We start from the raw sequence: 20,579 nt of genomic DNA, 5'->3' as shown, positions 1-20,579 counted from the left end.
AGATCGGGCATATACCGGAGTACCGGAAGGTTACCGGAACCCCCCGGGAGGTATATGGGCCTTATTGGGCCAAAGTGAGAGAGATGAGAAGGGAGCAAAGGAGGGGGCGCCCCCCAAGCCCAATCCGAATTGGAAGGGGGGCCGACCCCCCCCCCTTTCCTTCCTCCTTCCTTCCCCTTCCTTCAACTCTTAGTACAACTAGGGAAGGGGGGAATCCTACTCCCGGTGGGAGTAGGACTCCCCATGGGCGCGCCATAGGAGGGCCGGCCCTCCCCCTCCTCCACTCCTTTATATACAGGGGAGGGGGGCACCCCATAGACACACAAGTTGATCCTTGATCTCTTAGCCGTGTGCGGTGCCCCCCTCCACCATAATTCACCTCGGTCATATTATCGTAGTGCTTAGGCGAAGCCCTGCGCCGGTAGCTTCATCATCACCGTCATCACGCCGTCGTGCTGACGAAGCTCTTCCCCGACACTCTACTGGATCGTGAGTTCGTGGGACGTCACCGAGCCGAACGTGTGCAGATTGCGGAGGTGTCGTACCTTCGGTGCTAGGATCGGTCGACCGTGAAGACGTACGACTACATCAACCGCGTTGTCATAACGCTTCCGCTTACGGTCTACGAGGGTACATAGACAAGACTCTCCCCCTCGTTGCCATGCATCACTATGATCTTGCATGTGTGTAGGAATTTTTTTGAAATTACTACGTTCCCCAACATAACCTTAGAGCATCTCCAATAGCCCCGCAACGTCCCGCGCGCCAAAAGTCAGGATACAGCGCCGGGTGAGCCAGGTTTTGCGCGCGGCGGCGCGCTGGCTCCAGCGGCCGCCGCAAAATAAAGCGCGCCCGAGCCGCTCCAGCAAGCGCGCTATATTTTGTACATAGTTCTCAAGTCTTCTCCTACAATACATAGTCATAGTACATTGTTCTACGATACAACTAAGCGTACATAGTTCTAGTCTTCTCCTACAATACATAGTCTCACATAGAACTACTACTCGTCATTCTCCGACTCGGACTCTGTCTCGGTGATGTCCTCCTCAGACGTTTGAGCATAGGCGTCAAGGAACCGATCGTCGCGGGAGTCCCAGGACGACGCATCTCCTAGCGGCATGTTGTATTTAGCGACCGCCTTCCGCGTTCGCTTGTCCTCGCGATAGGCGGTTCGCTCCTTCCTCTCCGCCCTCCTCTCGGCGAAGAACTGCTCCTCGTTGATGATATCTTGCGGGAAGCGTTGCCTCCACAGCGCCATGGCTTCCTCGTCCATCTCGGCCAGGCTGAGACGGCGCTCCCGCCTCCGGTTTTTGCGCCGATCCTCGTTGGTGATAAGCCGCGGGAAAGGAGCCAACTCCTGTGGCCGCTCTGGCGTCGCCACGTCGGTGAAGTTCATGTCCCAACGGGACCGCCGGAGGCGCCACGCCGCAGCGTCGTACGCGCGGGCGCCGTCCTGGGCGGTGTCGAAGGTTCCGAGGCCGAGGCACACGCCGCCGCCCAACCGGATCGAGGCGGAGTAGGTGCCGGACGGACGCACGCGGACGCCGCGGAAGCCCGAACCTCCCCGGCGGCGAGGCGGCATGGTGGCGCGGTGGTGTCGTGTCGGCGGCGAGGAAAGAATGCGCTAGAGCGAGTGAGAGAGAGCGGCAGAGGCGCTGCAATTTATAGGCGCGCCGGACGCGGTGCGCCAAATCTAGCGCGCGAGCTGCCGCCTTTTCCCGCGCGCGCTAGTTTCCCGCCACCGCTGGAGCGCACGAAAACCTCCCGCGCGCGCTAAAAGCCCAGTTTACCGTGCGCGCGCCTTTTGGCGCGGCTGTTGGAGATGCTCTTAGGTGTGACAACCTTAGACAAACTTAGTCTCAAACCAAACAACCCCACAGTATGTATACACTGTATACGTTACACGGAGGAGGCACCTGACATGTCCGGGAGTGCGGACATGTCCTCAGTTTCTCAAACTTTGTACTTCATTTCGACAAACGCGCAAACAAATTATTAAAATTCATTTAAGATGAGGTTAGAGTTTCTCATCATGTGGCGAGATTTGGTGTCAGGTGTTTCGGATCTATTCAAGGGTTCAACGATTGACACACTGGTACTTAGGGGCGCTTGCACGAAGACTTCCCCGCTGTGATCGACAAGGTCAAGCCGACTCCAGTACAGGACCAACGAGAACAGCACGTCGGTGGCTCGTTCTCGCGACTGTAAATGGTCGTTCGATGGTCTCAAAATTTTAATATAATTTTTATTATATTTGAGGTGCTTTGTACTTTCAGTGAACTTTCGTAATAGACCAAATATCTGATGACTAACCGCTAGAGAGTAGCTCACAGTGATCGTTTCTGATTGGTCGATAGGGGGCAGGCCAGGGCGAACCCCGATTGGCCCAAAAGGCCCACTTAACTCTTTTTATTAAAAAAAAAACGCCATGAACAAAAAACATTCCTTATAAAAATACAAAGAATACCTGAAATTTTGAACTACCATGCTCTGAATTATGAAAAATGCCATACTACTTTATAAATCTGCCATTTCTCTAATTTATAAATTTACAACGAGCATGATAAAAAAGAGTGACTTGTGATCTAGAGAAACTAAATTGCCATGCTAAACTTTAAAACTCGCATCCTCTAGCTAAAAAGTGCCATGAAAAATAATAATATGGAAATTACCATGCTACTTCATAAAACTGTCATTTCTCTAGTTTTGCTATGCTACTTTATAAAACTGTCATTCCTCTAATTTATAAATTTTTCATGATAATAAAACATGTCATGGTAATAATAATATGTCTGCCATCCTCTTAATAATAAAAATACAGTGCTAAAAATATAAATTTATAAATCCCATGCTCTAAAAATACGGAAATTGTCATGATACTTTATAAAACTGACATTTCTCTCGTTTATAAATTTACTATGATAATAAAAAAAATTCCATGCCAATAATAATAAAACTGCCATCTTGTTTATAGTAAAAATGTGATCCTCTTAATAATAAAAGTGTTATGCCAATAATAACAAAAATGCTATGCTCTCAATAAATAAAATTGTCATGCCGTTAATAATAAAACTGCCATCATTTTATTAGTAAAAAGTCATGTTATTAATTATTAAAGTTCACTGCTCTTAATATTTTATTTATAAAAATGCCATGTTATTGATTATTAAAATTCCATTCTCTTAACAATAAATTGTCATATTTCGGAAGAACAAAATATTTCAAGGTTTAAATATGAAAAAGAAATTGCCATGCTACCTATATGTTATAAAAATGCACATGACAAGTTTTGAAAATATCCCCTCTAAAAAAATAGGGATTCTTGTTCTTTCAAAAATTAACTCAAATACATAATGTTGTTTGAGCATCAGTGTTCACAAGCCCCGCTTCGGCCCAAGTGATGAGTGTGCATGGTCCTCGCTTATCCTAAAAAAAAAAGAAAAAAAGAAAGGAAATAAAAAAAGAAACCGTTCGTCACGAGAGCTGAGATAGCGAACCACTCCAGAGAGCTGACACACCCGATTCGCGTGCTAGTACATCGGACGGACGGCGGGAATGGCGTTCGCTAGGACAGGTCCCCTGACGAACGAGCGGTCGTCGGACAGCATCTCCGAAAATGGAACGTGCGTGCAGGTGAGTGCAGCATGGGAATCGCGACCAAAAGATATGCGGCCACGTAACGTGAAGCGCCGTGCCGTGCCACCCGGTCAGTCAGGGCAATCGTCCTGCCGCGATTGCCGCCTGGACCGGAATGGGTCTGGCCCGTTGCCAATCTCTACTACTCCGGCCGGCCACGTAGTACAGTACTAGTACCTTTCTAGCAAAGCAACATTTATTGAAAGCGATTGGTACGAAGAAAAAGGCATGGAATAATGGCGGCCATATTTTTTTTCTATACTACCAGTCGCTGATCAAGGCAACATGTGCATGTACGCTCATTCTAGAAACGATTGGAAGGGCTGCATAAGCCGTGCAAGAACAGGTCGGAGAAACTCTTCGTCTTTTGCGTTTGGCCCCCCCAATGTTTTCTGTCTAGCTCCGCCACCGCATACCTTAAGTTTCTTTAGTACAGAAGAATACAACTTAAGTTGGACCGTAGAATCGTTGTCGCTGCATTTGGGTCCAATTCAGCACGGCACGCGGTAACACTCCAACTCCGTCCAGCCCGTGATTTCCCTGGAAAATGGAGAAAAAAAAATCGATTAGCTTTTCTTTGGACACGTGAGGTTGCGCCAAAAACACAATGTTTGGCAGGACGTCAGATCCAACAACACAAGCATACTACTACGCTACAAACACAACAGATCGGAATAAAACCAAAGGTAAAAAATCCGGTGACAAAGCCCTCACGGATCCACCCGACCCGACCAGATCCCGTCGTGCGTGCGACCGGCCCACCACCACCATCGCCGTGCCGCGCCAGCGCCGACGCGCATCGTTTTTACGTTCTTCTTTTCTTTTTGAACGAACGTAGTAGGAGTAGTACGTTACAACTCGCCACGAAAACCAGAGTTGAAAGCGGCAACCACCCACCCGAGCCCGACTCCTCCTCCCCTCCCGGCCAGAGTCCACCCCTCCTCCCTCCGCTCGCCCGCCGACACACGCGCAACGCGCGGCGCCGAACTCACCACCACCCCTCATCCTCCTCGTCTCCGGCACCCGCCCGCTCTCTCGCCCCGCCAGCCGACAGATTCCCGGCCACGAAGCTCGCTTCCGGCGAGATCCCGCGACAATGGAGGTGCGTCAGCAATCTCTCTCAGACCCCCTAGTCTTATCTTCTTCTTCTTCTTCTTCCTCTCCCCGGAGGTGATGCTCCTCCGTCGTGCTCTGCTCGCGCGGTATGTTGGGTGAATGGGTGGTTGGGCCGGCCGTCTCTCTTGTAGCAAAGCTCCGGGTTGGATGGAGGTCATGGGAGGCGGCCTCTCCGACGATTTTGCTCAGCCCCGCTCCGGGGACGGCGCGGCAATCCACCAACAAGTGCCTCGCCTCGTTGCCGCTTTCTGCCAAGATTCCGCGCGTTCCCCTCCCCCAAAAGGCTAGCGGCCTAGCGCAATGCGGGTCAACGGCTCGACGGTGGGTGCGCCGTCTGCCTGCTCCTCGGTAAGTCCGCCGCAACCGCAATGCTGGCCAACTCTGGATGCAGAGGAAGCCAGGCGATCCAATCGGCGCTTCGTTCCTAATTTCTCGTGCTTGCTGGGCAACCGGTTGGTTTTCCCCCGGATTCTTAGGCTCTGAATCCGAACCGGAGCCTCTGATTTTGTTTCCTAGGAGTACTGACTTTTCAGGGCCGTGGGTTAAAAACTGGTTGGTAGTGGTTCAGATCTTGAAGGAGAGTAGTAGTTTCTTTCAGAGCAACAGATGATTTGGGCTCCTTTTGGTCAATGAATGCACTTTCTTCTTTTTTGCATTTAGGGACATTACCCACTCCTGGTAACAGGGCAGCTGGCATACATTACTTTTGCAGTCCTAATTGTACAACAGCACGATACCATCCCTAATGGCGTGTCGATGACGCTGTCACCATTATCTTATTTATTGTATGGTTCTCATTGATTTACACACTGCTACCTACTGTATTATTTCTGTGTCAGTTACTCCCTCCGTTCCTAAATATAAGCCCTTTTAGAGATTTCAATACGAACTACATATGGATGTATATAGACTTATTTTAGAGTGTAGTAGATTCACTCATTTTACTTCGTATATAGTCCATATTGGAATCTCTAAAAAGACTTATATTTAGGAACGGAGGGAGTATATAAGTACAACCTCATAAACTTCAAATCGTTTAACTGTCCCACACGACCATGATATTGTCAAGTTGAAGCGTATGATACCCTCAGACCTGTGCCTCACGTCATTAATTAATTAACCGACTAACTTGGTTAATGTTTATCACCGGTTCATAATTTCCTACGACTACACATACTAGTACTATATTTTCCACCTGATCTTGGCTGCTACTAATATACACCAATCTGATTGACCTGGTTGAATAAGTTTATCTCTAATATGCCCTAGTATGTGACCTACATACTATTTACTAAAGGTGCAAATGACATCTATTTATATAGTTCCTGGAATCACATTTTTATCTAAAGTTTAGCATGTGCTCTCCTGTTAATAATTGATCATGACACCTCTGGGACTGCATTAGACTGCTCATGTTCATCTATCATACAAAGTTTGTTTAATACTCCCTCCGTTTCTAAATATAAGTCCTTTTAGAGATTCCAATGCCGACTACATACAAAGCAAAATGAGTGAATCTACACTCTAAAATACGTCTATATACATCCCAATGTAGTCCGTATTGAAATCTCTAGAAAGGCTTGTATTTAGAAATTAGAAACGGAGGGAGTATATGCAAATCCAAATAGAAATGTGACTTTTGAGTTAAATTTCTTCTCTGTTAATAATTGATTGTGACACCTGGGAATACATTACACTGCTCATTTTCATTTTATCATACAACGTTTGTTTAGTATATGCCAAATGGAAATGTAACTTTTTTCGAGTTAAATGTCCTCTCTCTTCTGTATAGTTCAAAAAGGATAATTTTATTACCCAGTTGATGTTCCTGGGTCCTGACAGCTATGTTGCTACCTACATTCCCATGTTGGTGTATCTAATCCATTCTGTCTAATGTTGTCCCACAATTCATACTTATGTTGTTGGTTTGAGTAATTTAATTTCTTCAGAATGAGATTGTTCTGTAAATGCTGGAAAGTTTGGGTTTCAGGAATGCTAAAATTTGTCAACTCTTTATCCAAAAATATACAATTACTACAATCGTGCGTCTTATCTCCTCTCCTGTGCTAAAGTAGCACTAGCGTCTCATATACCATTTGTTCATTTTCGGTAGATGCAAAATCACTACAGTCCATCTTATCACCTCCCCTGTGCTAAAGTAGCACTAGCAATTTCCGATTTGTTCATTATCGGTAGATGTAAAATGACTACAGTCCATCTTATCACCTCCCCTGTGCTAAAGTAGCACTAGCAATTTCCGATTTGTTCATTATCGGTAGATGTAAAATGACTACAGTCCATCTTATCACCTCCCCTGTGTTAAAGTAGCACTAGCAATATCCCATTTGATCATCATTGATATTCTGTTGCAGGTGAGGACAGTAAAAGTTGGCAATATTTCGTTGAGTGCCTCAAAAAGGGAGATCACAGAGTTCTTTTCTTTCTCTGGTGATATAGAATATGTTGAAATGCAAAGGTAATTCATCATTTCTTATTGCAGTGTCTGTTTTCATTGGAGCAGAAGAGTGTTTCTTAAATATCTGCTCGTGTTTTCTTCAGCGAAACTGATTGGTCACAACTTGCGTACGTCACATTTAAGGACTCACAAGGAGCAGACACCGCTGTGCTTCTCTCAGTACGTTCGCGCTCCTGAAACTTGTTACCTGGTGATATTTCATCTCACTGCTCTTTGGGGATTTGGCTTATAATCATGGATTGCTAACCTACAGGGAGCAACGATTGTTGATCTTTCTGTCATCATAACTCCAGTTGAGAACTATCAGTTGCCTCCTGAAGCCCGCAAACAATTACCGGTAAGAATGTTTTAATGTTTTAACTGCATGACCATTATTTTAAGTTTTATTAAACAGGAAAGAACTTACTGTAGTCCGTATAATGTTTTGTGCATATCCTTGTGGGTGCAGGGAGAGAATTCTCCCTCTGCTGAATCTGCAGTCAGGAAGGCGGAGGATGTTGTGAGCAGCATGATGGCCAAGGGTTTTGTCCTCAGCAAGGACGCACTCAACATGGCAAGGTCTTTCGACGAGCGTCACAACATCATGTCCACCGCCACCGCCACCGTCGTGTCTCTAGATCACCAGTACGGCCTGAGCGAGAAGATCAGCCTGGGCCGGGCGGTCGTTGGGAGCAAGGTCAAGGAGGTGGACGAGCGGTACCAGGTGTCGGAGCTCACAAGGTCCGCCCTGGCCGCCGCCGAGCAGAAGGCCAGCGTCGCGGGCTCGGCTCTCATGGGCAACCAGTACGTCTCGGCTGGCGCTTCCTGGCTTACCAGTGCGTTTGGCATGGTGAGCAAAGCGGCGGGCGACATGGGCTCCATGGCCAAGGACAAGGTCGACAAGGCCGAGGAGGAGAGGAAGGCGATCATGTGGGAAGAGAGGAACGGGCTGGTGAGCGAGTACGCGAAGATCCATCTTGACGAGCACTCCTCGTGGGAGCCCGCGGTTCTTCCCGTGGAATCTATGGACGAGCAGAAGCTCCAGGCCGTGTGATGAGCTGGTGAGCGAGTACGCGAAGATCCATCTTGACGAGCACTCCTCGTGGGAGCCCGCGGTTCTTCCCGTGGAATCTATGGACGAGCAGAAGCTCCAGGCCGTGTGATGAGCCGGTAGCCGCTACGACTGGTGTGTGTCATTCGTTGATTGTTACTTGTCGGATATATATAGAGATCCTTTTTTTCGCTGGAGCAAAAACAGGTTGTTGTCTGTCTATCGGCGCCTACAGTGTGATGTAAATTTTAGAATGCTGCGCTTGCTTGTGTTCCTGTCAGCTTTGTTATGCTGCTAGAGCCACTGAAAGGGTTTTTTCCTTCTTGTTTTCTGCTACCATAGAATGCAACTCATACTCGTTGGATGTAATTTACCTGATGCTGAGATCAGGTGTGGGAATTGAAGTTACTTTTCTGTTCACCCCTTCTGTAATTTGAGAACATAGTTCCAGTATTAGCTGCTAAAATGCTTGGAAAGGACCGGGACGTGTTGAAGATATGTGTGCTGTGTTAGAGCAACTCTAGCAAAGTCGTCATACACAGAATCACCTTAGCAACTCTAGCAGAGTCGTCATACACAGAATCGCCAAAAGGTTGTCTTCATCTTTTTTTTTTTTGTCATTTCATTCAGTTTCGTAGGGACAATTTAAGCTCAACTTAATCTGACCCTATGCCACCCGCCGCTCGGGGGGCCACCGGATCCATGCGGCCGCCGTCTGTGCCACGAGAAGCGGTGGATCGCCCATGGTCGCCAGATCCGCCGCCACCTGCCGCAACCAGTGTGACGCAAGGGAAGTTCACGCCGGTGTGCGACATCTGAGACAAGAGGTTTCGCTCTGCCGGCAAGTTAAGTCAATCGGGGTTGCATCCTTGCACGGTGGTATTGTCCCGGACGGTGGAGGAAATGGGAGGGGAGAAGGTGGAGGCAACGAATAGGGCTTTGATGATGGGACGCCTCGCCACCAAGCTTTTATAGTTGGGAATGAAGCCGCATGGCCATCCAAACAGCTGCCTTGGGAACCGAAGGCTGCGGTAAAGGCAATTAATGGGAGGATGGTTATTTGCCACCATTGCTTGCCGTGATTATCTATGCATAGTTGTTCGTGTACCTGGCCCGCACAACTTTAAATCTCAACCATGACTTGTGGAGGAAAAAGCTGAAACTTTCCTTCCATGCTAGCGACTGGATGAGCCATTTACGGAGCTACCTGCATACATTATGCCGATTATGAGAGCAGATCCGTAAAAGTGATCAAATCTTGGTATTTACGGTACAACCTGAAAAAAACGCCCGAATAGATCCCGTAAAACAGCATATCCCGCAAAATAAATAAATAAAGCAGACTTCCCTATATTCGAGTCCGCATCCGTTGTATCTTGAGGATTTCACCCGTTTTTGGAGGATCCTGTATCAAGAGGAGCCTGTATCTCGTAAAAAAAAACCTGCCGGAGTAGGGGGCCTCACGATGCCGCGCACAAGCAGCGAGCAGGCGGAGGAGCTTGCCAGCGGCCGGCCGGAGCATCACTAGATCGTCGCCGTAGCAAACAGCAGGCCACATCAAGCGGTAGGCCGGAGGGGCGCCGTTCTGACCGGCTGGAGTTTGAATTCATCCATGCGTGCGTCCCGGAGAAGAAGCGTGAGGAGAAAAAATTGTTTATGGTACAGGTTTACGGCATTTGTTTCGCCGATACCTCGCGGTACCGTAAATTAGTTTTAGGTGAGCCTGTATACTGTTTTTTACAGGTGGTGCTTTACGGCATCTGCTAGAGATACCCGAGTCTTCAAATTTAGAAATTGTGAGCACATTAACGGAGCGACCCGCATACAGTATGCAGATTATGGGCCATATGTCTTATTGTTTACTCCCTCCGTCTTTTAAAGAGTGTACTTCCAAATTTGTTGGATGGTCAAACTATTTTAAAGTTTGACTGAGTTTGTGCAAAAATATATCAATATTTGTAAAACCAAATAAAAGTATAATAAAAATATATTTTATTATTAATCTAATACTACTAATTTGATGACATAAATATTGATGTACCATTATATAAATACAGTCAAACATAAAAAAGTTTGATTTTTCAACAAAGTTGAAAGTACACTTTTTTGAAGACGGAGGGAGTACAACCAAAGTCTGAAACCGTGTGGACGTGGCACCGTGAGAAATACGGGGCGTTGCATTCGAAGCAGCTGTGCTTAGCCGAAGCTTCTGACTTGGTTCCTCTGAAACTTGCTACTGGCTTTCGTTCTTCTTGGATAATGCACGAAGCATAATGTCCTACGTGTGCCGTGGCCTCACGAAGGTACGTACGTCACGTCCCGGCCTTGTGGTTGACGAAGAGAAGGCGTGCCGACATGTATCCGGCTCTCGTAGCACTGGCTGTTCGATGATCATGCAGCAAGAAGATTATGTTGATGTTGCCAATGCCAGTGGCCTATCCTCCTACAGTCCTACTGGCGAGAATGGGATGTGTGGAGGCCGACCATGTGGATTGGCTCAAGGTGAAGATGCCAACCATGTACTGGATTGGCTCAAGGAGAATGCAATCCTGATAAGAACAAAATGTAGCTTGCACAACAAGCTTCACGTGCACACATTGGCATCGTCTATTCCCTCCTTTTTCAAATATAAGTCTTTTTAGAGATTTCAATACAAACTATATACGGATGTATATAGACATATTTTAGAGTGTAGATTTACTCATTTTGCTCCGTATGTCGTCCGCATTGGAATATCTAAAAAGACTTACATTTAAGAACGGAGAGAGTAGAACCTAGGGCCTCTTTGATTCAAAGGATTTTCGAATGTAGGAATAGAAAAACATGGTTGCAATGTCATGTCCATCCGAATCCCACTAAGATTTGGTTGTTTGATTGCCTCACATGTAAAACAAAGAATTATTTCTTAAATGTTTGCGTGGATGCAAAATTTCCTCTGAAATATAGTACAAACAAATCCTTAGGCAAAATTCATATATGATTCAATCATATGAATCAAACGATCGACATAGATTTTTTTTACAAAGTATTGCAATCCTCTAAAACTTCTATGGAAATCCTATAGGTCACAGGGGGCCTAGAGAGTTGTTTTCTTTGTTTCAGTATCAACTATTTCTTCACACAAATTCTTGGATTTTTTTCCGGTGCCACACCGCATATCTGCCACACATTTCTTACTTTTAATTTTGAATGACTCGAAATATCATGGAGACTCTCGAATGAGGAAAATGATTCCTTCGAAAGAATTGACCAAGGAGCCGTATGAGGTGAAAATCTCAGACATGCTAGCAAAAAAAGAATTTTTTTAACATAATACTGTTAGGTTGATCTCTTTTCCGTGTGGGCCCAACGGCCCACCGGGCCCCTGATCCGCGCCCTGATCGGGGGCGCCCAACCGCAATATGGTTGACGGCCCCCTGTCACGCAGCGCTACATAAAGAGGTGGGGGCCGGCGGCACGCAGTACGAGGTTCACCGCGTTGCCAGTCTCCCCACCGAAAACCCCGACCCGATCTAGGTCTAGCGCTGACAGTGACGGGAAGCTCCGCCGCCGCCACTGCCTACACATCGCCGCCACCTCCACCTTGTCCACTCTCCGCCATCGCCGTGCGCCCCAGCACCACGATGGCCTCCAGCTCGAGTTCATCTTCTGCTGCCCAAGGTAGGTGTACCGGAATATCTAGCCTACACGATCCAAGTGGGTCTATCAATGGTATCAGGCCATCTTGGCTAGATGATTTTCGGTAAAAAGATAAAACAGAGAAAGAAAAAGAACTCCCTCCCCCCCAAGAACCCTAGACAGGGCAAAATAAACCACCGGATTTTGGCCTTGGGCCTCACCGGCAAAGAGCGCCGCCGCATCGGCCGCGCCTGTTCCTCTCGATCCCCACACGCATCGGCAAGCTGAGGTGCGGGGACGAAGAACCACCGGAGCTACCAAGCTCGCCGGAAAAGAAAGTCAAAAAGTCAAAAGAAAGGGGGGGGGGGGCAGCACCGCGGCCAAGTCCCTCGACAGCGGCGCGCCCGCCGCAAGGGAGGACGCGCGACCGGCGAGGAGGATGGCAACGGCGCGTCCTGGCCGAGCTTCGCTTCCTCTCGCTGAACCTCTCTATCTCTCTTGTGAAAACGGAAAAGGAAGGGGGAAAGAAAGGGGAGGCACGCCTGGCGCGATGGCTTTCGTCACCGTCGCCGGCGGCCGGAGAGAGCAGGCCGTTGGCTGCGAGAGGAGCCGCCGCCGGCGAAAGAGACGAGAAGAGGCGCGCGGCGCGCGAGAGGAGAAACGCAATGCGCCTAGGGTTCGGGCGGTGAGGCCGGTCGGATCGTTTTGATCCAGCGCAAACGACGCTCCACCGTCGGATCGCGACGGACGGCGGCGATCTAAACCCTAAAGCGGCTGCGGGCCACTGGGCCGAAAGGGAGGCGCGAGCTGGGCCGAGGCCGCCAGCTGCGGGCGCCGCCGCGCGCGCTGGGCCAAGGCCAGCAGCCGCGCGAGCTGGGCCGAGGCCGCCAGCTGCGGGCGCTGCCGCGCGCTGGGCCAAGGCCAGCAGCCGCGCGAGCTGGGCCGAGGCCGGCTGTTTTCCTTTTTTCGTTTTTTAATAGTTCTAGTCCATTTTCTGGGCAGATTTTAAATAGTTTTCCTATGCAATTTTTTCCAACGAAAATTTTGTCTAGAAAATAGAAAAGTGACAGAAAAAGTTTCTGAAAATGCAAATGGAAAATTTTCAGAAAATAAATGTTCATGAATTTTATAAAGAAAATTAAAAAAAGTTCATGATTTCTTATTCGATCAAAGAAAAGTTTCTGTAAAGCTTAAAAAGTTCGTGAATTTTCATTCATGTTTTTCCGCTGTGTAAATAATTAATGCTTTTTTACAAAGAAAATAAAAGTTTACATAGTATTAAGTTTTTAAGAGCATGTTAAAGTGATTATTAAAATGAATATGATTATGTTATTTTTATGACCAACGTTGTTAATAACATGATCATGTTTTATTATTGAAATTTAAAGGTGCATTTATTTCTAATTTTTGCCCAACGGTAATATAGATTTAATTGCATAGACAATTATATGTTTAATTTGACCAACATTAGATTAATACATATGATTGTTATATTGATGTCACTTAAATTGTAATTTCAGGAGGCTTTCACTTGATGAGTTGCCTAAAAGAAGTTCCGACACTCAGAGGTGACAACCACACTGAGTGGAGGAAGAAAGTTGAACTGGCGTTTGTTTGTGCTGATCTTGACTGGGTTGTGGAGAAACCACAGCCGGTCAGACCCACAGAGCCAGTAAGAGAGGCTACTGATCATGATGCTGCATGGGCTAAAAAGAAAGGGGACTATGCTCCTTTGGAGCAGTCCTACCTCATAGATAATAAAAAATGGGTCAATGCAAGCAAAAAATGCATGGCCTTTATAAAGAACACCATTGAGAGCGCCATTGTGGGCTCCATTGCAGAGTGCACTTCCGCAGGGGAGTTGCTCTCAAAGATAAAGAGCCAGTTCATTGGCTCTTCAAAGATATATGCCACCCAGGTGTTAGAGCAACTGGTGACAAAAAAATACACAGGTGGCAGTCATGGCATAAGAGAGCACATCCTCAGGATGAGCAATATGGCAGCAAAGTTCAAACCCATGGATGCGGATCTGGAGATAAAACCAGCGCTCCTGGTCCACCTTGTCATGGCTTCATTGCCGAAGGAGTTTGAGGCTTTTGTTGTGAACTATAATATGTCACCTGGAACATGGGACGTAGAAAAGACAATAGCAATGTGTGTTCAAGAAGAGGAGAGACTAAAAGCCTCACATGGTGGTACACTCAACTATGTGCATGGTCACAAAAGAAAGAATTACAATCTAAACAACAAAAGTTCTCCTTCAAAGCCACAAGGAAAAGTTTCCTATCAGCATCAGCGTCAGCAACAGCCTTTCTCAGTGGACAAAGACACTTGTCTCCACTGTAAGAAGACCGGGCATTACAAGAAAGACTGTCCCGTTTGGCTAAAGTCGATCATGGCAAAAAGAGGGATTCCATTCGACGCGGACTAAGCTAAGAAGCGAAAGACGCATTGAAGTGGCGAACGGAGTTGAAGCAGAAGTTGAAGCTGTCGGTGATATCTCCTTGGAGTTAGCTGATGGATTCAATCTTCCACTTAGAGATGTTTTATTTGTTCCATCATGTAATAGAAACTTAATAAGTGTTTCTTGCTTGGACAAAGATAATTATGAGTGTTATTTTGGACATGGCAAGTGTGCCGTTTGGTTAAATAATGCTTATGTGGGTGATGCTTTACTACATGATGAGCTTTATTTGTTATCACTTCATGAAAAAGTTTATTCCGTTTGCAATGTGAAAGAACATGTTTCTGCGTCGAATAAAGAACAAAAGAAAAGGAAAAGAACATTTGACTCATCGAAATTATGGCACTGTCGCTTGGGCCATATTTCGAAGGGGAGAATAGAAAGATTAGTCAAAAGTGAAATTCTTCCTCCGTTAGAATTTTCAGACTTAGAACAATGCATAGATTGCATTAAAGGAAAGTACGTAAAACAAATCAGAAAAGGTGCAATCCATAGCACAGGCACACTAGAAATCATTCACACTGATATTTGTGGACCATTTCCGGTGAAAAGTGTGGATGGATATGACTCGTTCATAACATTCACAGATGATTACTCTCGCTATGGTTATATTTATCCAATCAAAGAAAGATCGGAAGCGTTGGATAAATTTAAAATATTCAAAGCTGAAGTTGAAAATCAGCACGATAAAAGAATAAAGATAGTAAGGTTCGACCATGGGGGAGAGTACTACGGTCGACACACTCCATATGGCCAAGTCCCTGGACCTTTTGCGAAGTTCTTGCAGGAGACTGGCATAGTAGCCCAGTATTCAATGCCGGGCGAGCCTCAGCAAAATGGAGTAGCTGAAAGGCGCAACCGTACCCTTATGGATATGGTGCGCAGCATGATGAGTTATTCCAACTTGCCATTCGGATTATGGATGGAGGCGCTTAAAACCGCCATTCACATTCTCAATAGAGTACCAAGCAAGTCGGTGCCCAAAACACCGTACGAGCTATGGACAGGAAGGATGCCCTCCCTACAACACTTCAGGGTGTGGGGGTGCCCTGCTGAGGCCAAAATGTTTAATCCAAACATTGCAAAGTTAGATCCCAAAACAGTAAGTTGCCACTTCATTGGCTATCCAGACAGATCAAAAGGTTTTCGTTTCTACTGCCCTGACAGATATACAAAGTTTGTAGAAACGAGACATGCAGTCTTCTTAGAGGACGAAATGATGAGGGGGAGCTTGGTAGCTCGGAAAATTGATCTTGAGGAGAAGAGGGTGCATGCACCTAATCCGATGATTCAGGAGCCATTTTTCTCACTACCAGTTGCAACTCCACCCATGACAGCTATGGGGAAAGACCTGGAACCTGTCCGTCAGGAGCCGACTGAACCCGTTGTTGAGCATGAAAGGGAGGTGCAACAGCAAAATTTAGAAGAAGTGCCAGAAGTTGAGGCACAAAATGTGCCAGAAACTGAGGCCCTTAGAAGGTCTACAAGACCAAGAAAGTCAGCTATTTCTACTGACTTTAAAGTTTATAACACAGAAATGGTTCATATGGAAAAAGATCCCACCTCATATGAAGAAGCCATGAGAAGCCCTCATTCATCGAAGTGGATGAAGGCAATGGAAGACGAGATGAAATCGATGAGTTCCAAAGATGTTTGGGACTTAGAGGAAATTCCCAAAGGAGCCAAAACAGTAGGCTGTAAATGGGTCTACAAAATTAAGTATGACTCTAAAGGGAATATAGAAAAGTATAAAGCACGACTCGCGGCAAAAGGATTTACACAAAGAGAAGGGATAGATTACAATGAGACATTTTCTCCAGTCTCATGTAAGGATTCCTTCAGAATCATAATGGCATTAGTTGCCCATTTTGATTTAGAGTTACATCAAATGGATGTTAAGACGGCATTTCTGAATAGTGATTTAAAAGAAAAGGTCTACATGAAACAACCCAAGGGTTTTATCATGGAAGGCAAGGAAAATATGGGATGCCGCCTGAAGAAATCCATTTATGGATTAAGACAAGCCTCTCGGCAGTGGTATCTAAAGTTTAATCAAACGATTAAAAGTTTTGGATTTAAAGAAAATATTGAGGATAATTGCATTTATGCAATGTTTAAAAATGGGAAATATATTTTCCTAATCTTGTATGTGGATGATATCCTACTTGCTAGTAGTGATGTTAGTCTACTACAAGAAACAAAGAAATACTTATCCTCAAATTTTGACATAACAGATCTTGGTGAAGCATCATATGTTTTGGGCATAGAAATTCACCGAGATAGGAACAATGGAGTCTTAGGACTATCTCAGCAAGCATATTTAGAAAAGGTTCTTAAAAAGTATAATATGCATGCGAGTAAAGCCACACCTGCTCCAATAGTCAAGGGCGATAGTTTTGGGAAATTTCAATGTCCCAAGAACCAGTATGAGATCGATCAAATGAAAGCAGTACCATATGCTTCGGCAGTTGGCAGCTTACAGTATGCACAAGTGTGCACTCGCCCTGACTTAGCTTTTATCACCGGGGTACTCGGTAGATATCAAGAGAATCCAGGCCTAGAGCACTGGAAGATGGTAAAGAAAGCATTGCGTTATGCGCAAGGCACGAAGGACTACATGCTAATATACAGGAGAAGTGATTCCCTAGAGATAAAAGGGTATTCAGACGCAGATTTTGCGGGGTACAGAGATGATAGAAAATCCACGTCAGGATACATATTCACCCTCGCTGGGGGAGCTATTTCATGGAAAAGCTCCAAACAGTCGATAGTTGCATCATCCACGATGTATGCAGAATTCATAGCATGCTTCGAAGCCACGGGGCAGGCGATATGGCTAAAGAAATTTGTACCCGACTTGAAAGTGGTAGATTGTATTCACAAACCACTAAAGATGTACTGCGACAACCAGCCCGCGGTATTTTACGCTCACAACAACAAGTCGAGTAATGCTGCCAAAACAATAGAGATAAGGTATTATGTTGTGAAAGATAAAATCCAGGATCAAACTATAAGTCTCGAGCATATAAGGACAAAAGATATGCTTGCGGATCCGCTAACGAAAGGCTTACCACCCAATGTGTTCAAGGAACACTTAGCCGGCATGGGTTTAAGGGAAAGCCTTATGATTCCTGGATAGGCCCAAAAGGAACAGAATTTGTTTCTGAACATAACGTATGTTGTAGCTGTATGATTCTAACGGCAATTAAGCCGTGACGATGAAACATGCTCTATGTATCAATATGCGATGAAATAAATAAACTAGAAAGTATAAGGTTAAAAGTAAAAGTTGAGATCAAGGGGGAGAATGTTAGGTTGATCTCTTTTTCGTGTGGGCCCAACGGCCCACCGGGCCCCTGATCCGCGCCCTGATCGGGGGCGCCCAACCGCAATATGGTTGACGGGCCCCTGTCACGCAACGCTACATAAAGAGGTGGGGGCCGGCGGCACACAGTACGAGGTTCACCGCGTTGCCAGTCTCCCCACCGAAAACCCCGACCCGATCTAGGTCTAGCGCTGACAGTGACGGGAAGCTCCGCCGCCGCCACTGCCTACACATCGCCGCCACCTCCACCTTGTCCACTCTCCGCCATCGCCGTGCGCCCCAGCACCACGATGGCCTCCAGCTCGAGTTCATCTTCTGCTGCCCAAGGTAGGTGTACCGGAATATCTAGCCTACACGATCCAAGTGGGTCTATCAAATACAACCAGATGTCGACATACGCTCACCCTTATGAATGCACATATGCTCATCTACCCCGATGAGCACCTCTGAGATACTGAGCCGAAAAAGGGTTCATCAGTTATTGGCGATCGGGCCGACAAGCTCACCATCCCCACAATAGAAAGTCACCACACGATCTCCCCCCACAAGGAGCCTCGATGCTGTGCAGCACTACGCCGCCGACCACCAGACGACCTGCTCGGCGAGCAGAGCAGCCTGCCCTGTCAACAATTTGAAGGTAACATTGCAACAAATGTTTCAAAGTTTTAGGAAGCCTTGTATCAGAAATGTCTTCCCTGCAAGAGTGCAACAGCAATTGGCTGCAAATCTGTTGCAAGAACAATGCATGAATGCTGATGTACATACACGTGCAATTAACGAACACGCAGGAACAAATAATATACTAAAGCAATGAAGATGAGAACCATGACCTGACTCCAAAACCAAGCTGATCTCGGGCCAACATGGTGTGCTAAGCGGTCGTGCGTGATGGCCTACGCTGGCATGCACCGCATCCTTTCTTCAAGGTTGTGCTGAACCAGAACCAGATATGATCCGCTGACTCCATGCATGGTCCAACAACACCCGCACCCGTCAGCATCCATCTCACAATCTAGTTTTATCTATCATGCATCTTTTTTATATTTGTGTTGTGTTCATTCTCTCGCTTAGCCAGTCTGCATCTTAGGACTAGTAAATATCTCCTCCCGCTGCCCTGGTAGAATATCTTCTGAATTATGGCTATGTTTTCCCACTAAGCTTGCCAGTTGAGAGGTCTGGACCCACGTCACCTGGAATTAAAGATGACAGTGTTCGTTAGCGACGGCGGTCCTTAAGCCCCCAAATGCGAGGCTTATTGAGTGGATAACTATCTAGCCCCACTTGACACTTGTTTATAAATTAGTCGGGCTCATTTTAAAGTTGGAACGCATGATAGAATTATAAAGGTTTCTAGCTTACATGAACTATAGTTTGGGTTGTCCTCCCACCAACCAGTCCTCTTATGTACTTTCATGCACTTGAACTACTCGTGTGGACGTGGTAAAGCGGACCGAGAACCTAATTTTTGAGAGTACAACACACACATATAACAAAGTGAAACGAATATAAACATACAAAACCAATGTCCACTAAATAGATTATACTTGTGGTAGCTACCATGCTACGTACACACTAGCAAATTTAACTTTCATGTTACCAGAAGAGGGCATCATGTTCTGAATACTAGCTTAATTTACTATTTACATAAGAAATTATGAGATACTAATTGTGAAACTTGACTTTCCTAAATCAATTTATGGACTTGAAAGAAATTACGTAGTTAAAGCATTTTTGGAATTTCTTGACATTATTTGTAGATATATGTATATTACATTATTTGTAGATATATGTATATCTTTTAGAAATTTTGTGCTTCCTCCAATCCAACTTACTTGTCACAGCTCTAGTAACATGGATCAAAGGGAGTAACTCGATTTATGGACTTAAAGTATTCTATTCTAATCTATCATGCATCTTTTGGTTTGTGTTGTGTTCATTCACGCGCTCAACCAGTCTGCATCTTAGGACTAGTAAATATCTCCTCCGCTACCAGAAGAATATCTCCTGAATTAGGCATATGTTTTCACACTAAGCTTACCAATTAAGAGGTACATATCCACATCACCCGAAATTAAAGATAACAATGTTCGTTAGCGACGGCGGTCCTTTCAACCCCCAAGTGTTTGGGATTAATATCAAGATCAGGCTTAGCATAGTGGAGAATTATATAACCCCACTTGACACTTCTTCAAAAATTAGTCAGACTAGTTTAACAGTTTTAACACATGACAAATTAGTCATAATACTTGAATTATAGTAGAACACACACATATAATAAAGGGAAAACAAACATAAACATACAAAGCAAAATGTGTGTGTACTAGTTCAACTGAATAACATCATACAAACCCTAAAAACTAACATAATACAAGACTCGCGGTAGCTACCATGCTACAAACACACTAGCAAATTTGATCTAAGTGATATTGGAAAGGACATCATGTTCTGAATAGTAGCTTACTTACTATTCACATAGGAAATTTTGAGATACTTATGATGGTGAAATTTGACTTTCTTAACTCGATTAGTGGACTTAAATTATGTTTGGAACTTTGTGACACTGTAGATAGATGTACATTATGTTGATGTAGTGTATATATTTTAGCACTTTTTTTAATAACACTTTGCTAGTCTAACAATGTATTGATAGCAGGAGAAGGTGGAGGCGGTGGCAGGAGCTGGAGAATGACGAGGCGGCAGTAGCGGCAATTGCAGTTAGGGTATAGCGTAGTGAAGTGAAGATTGATCTCAAGACATGTGAATGGAGATCTAACGGCTCGGGGGGAAACAAATCAAGTTCCGCTGCCTAGGCCAAATACATACATCAAACTCCTAACTCCTAAAGCATTGGTGTATTATTATAGAGCGGTATTAAGCTTACAAGTGTATCTTACCAGCCACCAACGATTCTCGT

General features: G+C 45.6%; 2 protein-coding genes across 3 annotated transcripts; one reads left to right on the top strand and one right to left on the bottom strand.

Moving 5' to 3' along the window:
• Positions 1-1,000: 1,000 nt before the first annotated feature.
• Positions 1,001-1,582, bottom strand: LOC109780015 (uncharacterized). The gene has a single exon (XM_020338606.1). It carries the CDS (start codon positions 1,580-1,582, stop codon positions 1,001-1,003), a length of 582 nt encoding a protein of 193 aa, XP_020194195.1.
• Positions 1,583-4,463: 2,881 nt separating this feature from the next.
• LOC109780017 (binding partner of ACD11 1) lies at positions 4,464-8,678 on the top strand. Of its 2 annotated transcripts, XM_073496145.1 has the most exons (6): positions 4,464-4,738; positions 7,125-7,228; positions 7,312-7,387; positions 7,482-7,565; positions 7,677-8,252; positions 8,362-8,678. In XM_073496145.1, the coding sequence occupies exons 1-6, from the start codon at positions 4,733-4,735 to the stop codon at positions 8,368-8,370; spliced, it is 855 nt and encodes a 284-aa protein (XP_073352246.1). In that variant the 5' UTR covers positions 4,464-4,732; the 3' UTR covers positions 8,371-8,678. The 2 variants fall into 2 exon arrangements, with proteins under 2 accessions (XP_073352246.1, XP_040242435.1); XM_040386501.2 differs by having other exon boundaries at positions 7,677-8,678.
• The last annotated feature ends 11,901 nt before the right edge of the window (positions 8,679-20,579 follow it).

This window comes from Aegilops tauschii, chromosome 4 (genome assembly GCF_002575655.3).
Source record: "Aegilops tauschii subsp. strangulata cultivar AL8/78 chromosome 4, Aet v6.0, whole genome shotgun sequence".
NCBI lineage: Eukaryota > Viridiplantae > Streptophyta > Magnoliopsida > Poales > Poaceae > Aegilops > Aegilops tauschii.
This window is presented reverse-complemented; position numbering and strand designations above follow the sequence as displayed.

What these genes read in the sequence shown, in the direction of transcription:
- LOC109780015 (XM_020338606.1), bottom strand. Translation starts at nt 1,582, where the DNA reads ATGCCGCCTCGCCGCCGGGGAGGTTCGGGCTTCCGCGGCGTCCGCGTG.
- LOC109780017 (XM_073496145.1), top strand. An exon ending in ACACCGCTGTGCTTCTCTCA is followed by an intron (nt 7,388 to 7,481) that starts GTACGTTCGCGC and finishes GCTAACCTACAG; the next exon opens with GGAGCAACGATTGTTGATCT. An exon ending in AAGCCCGCAAACAATTACCG is followed by an intron (nt 7,566 to 7,676) that starts GTAAGAATGTTT and finishes TTGTGGGTGCAG; the next exon opens with GGAGAGAATTCTCCCTCTGC.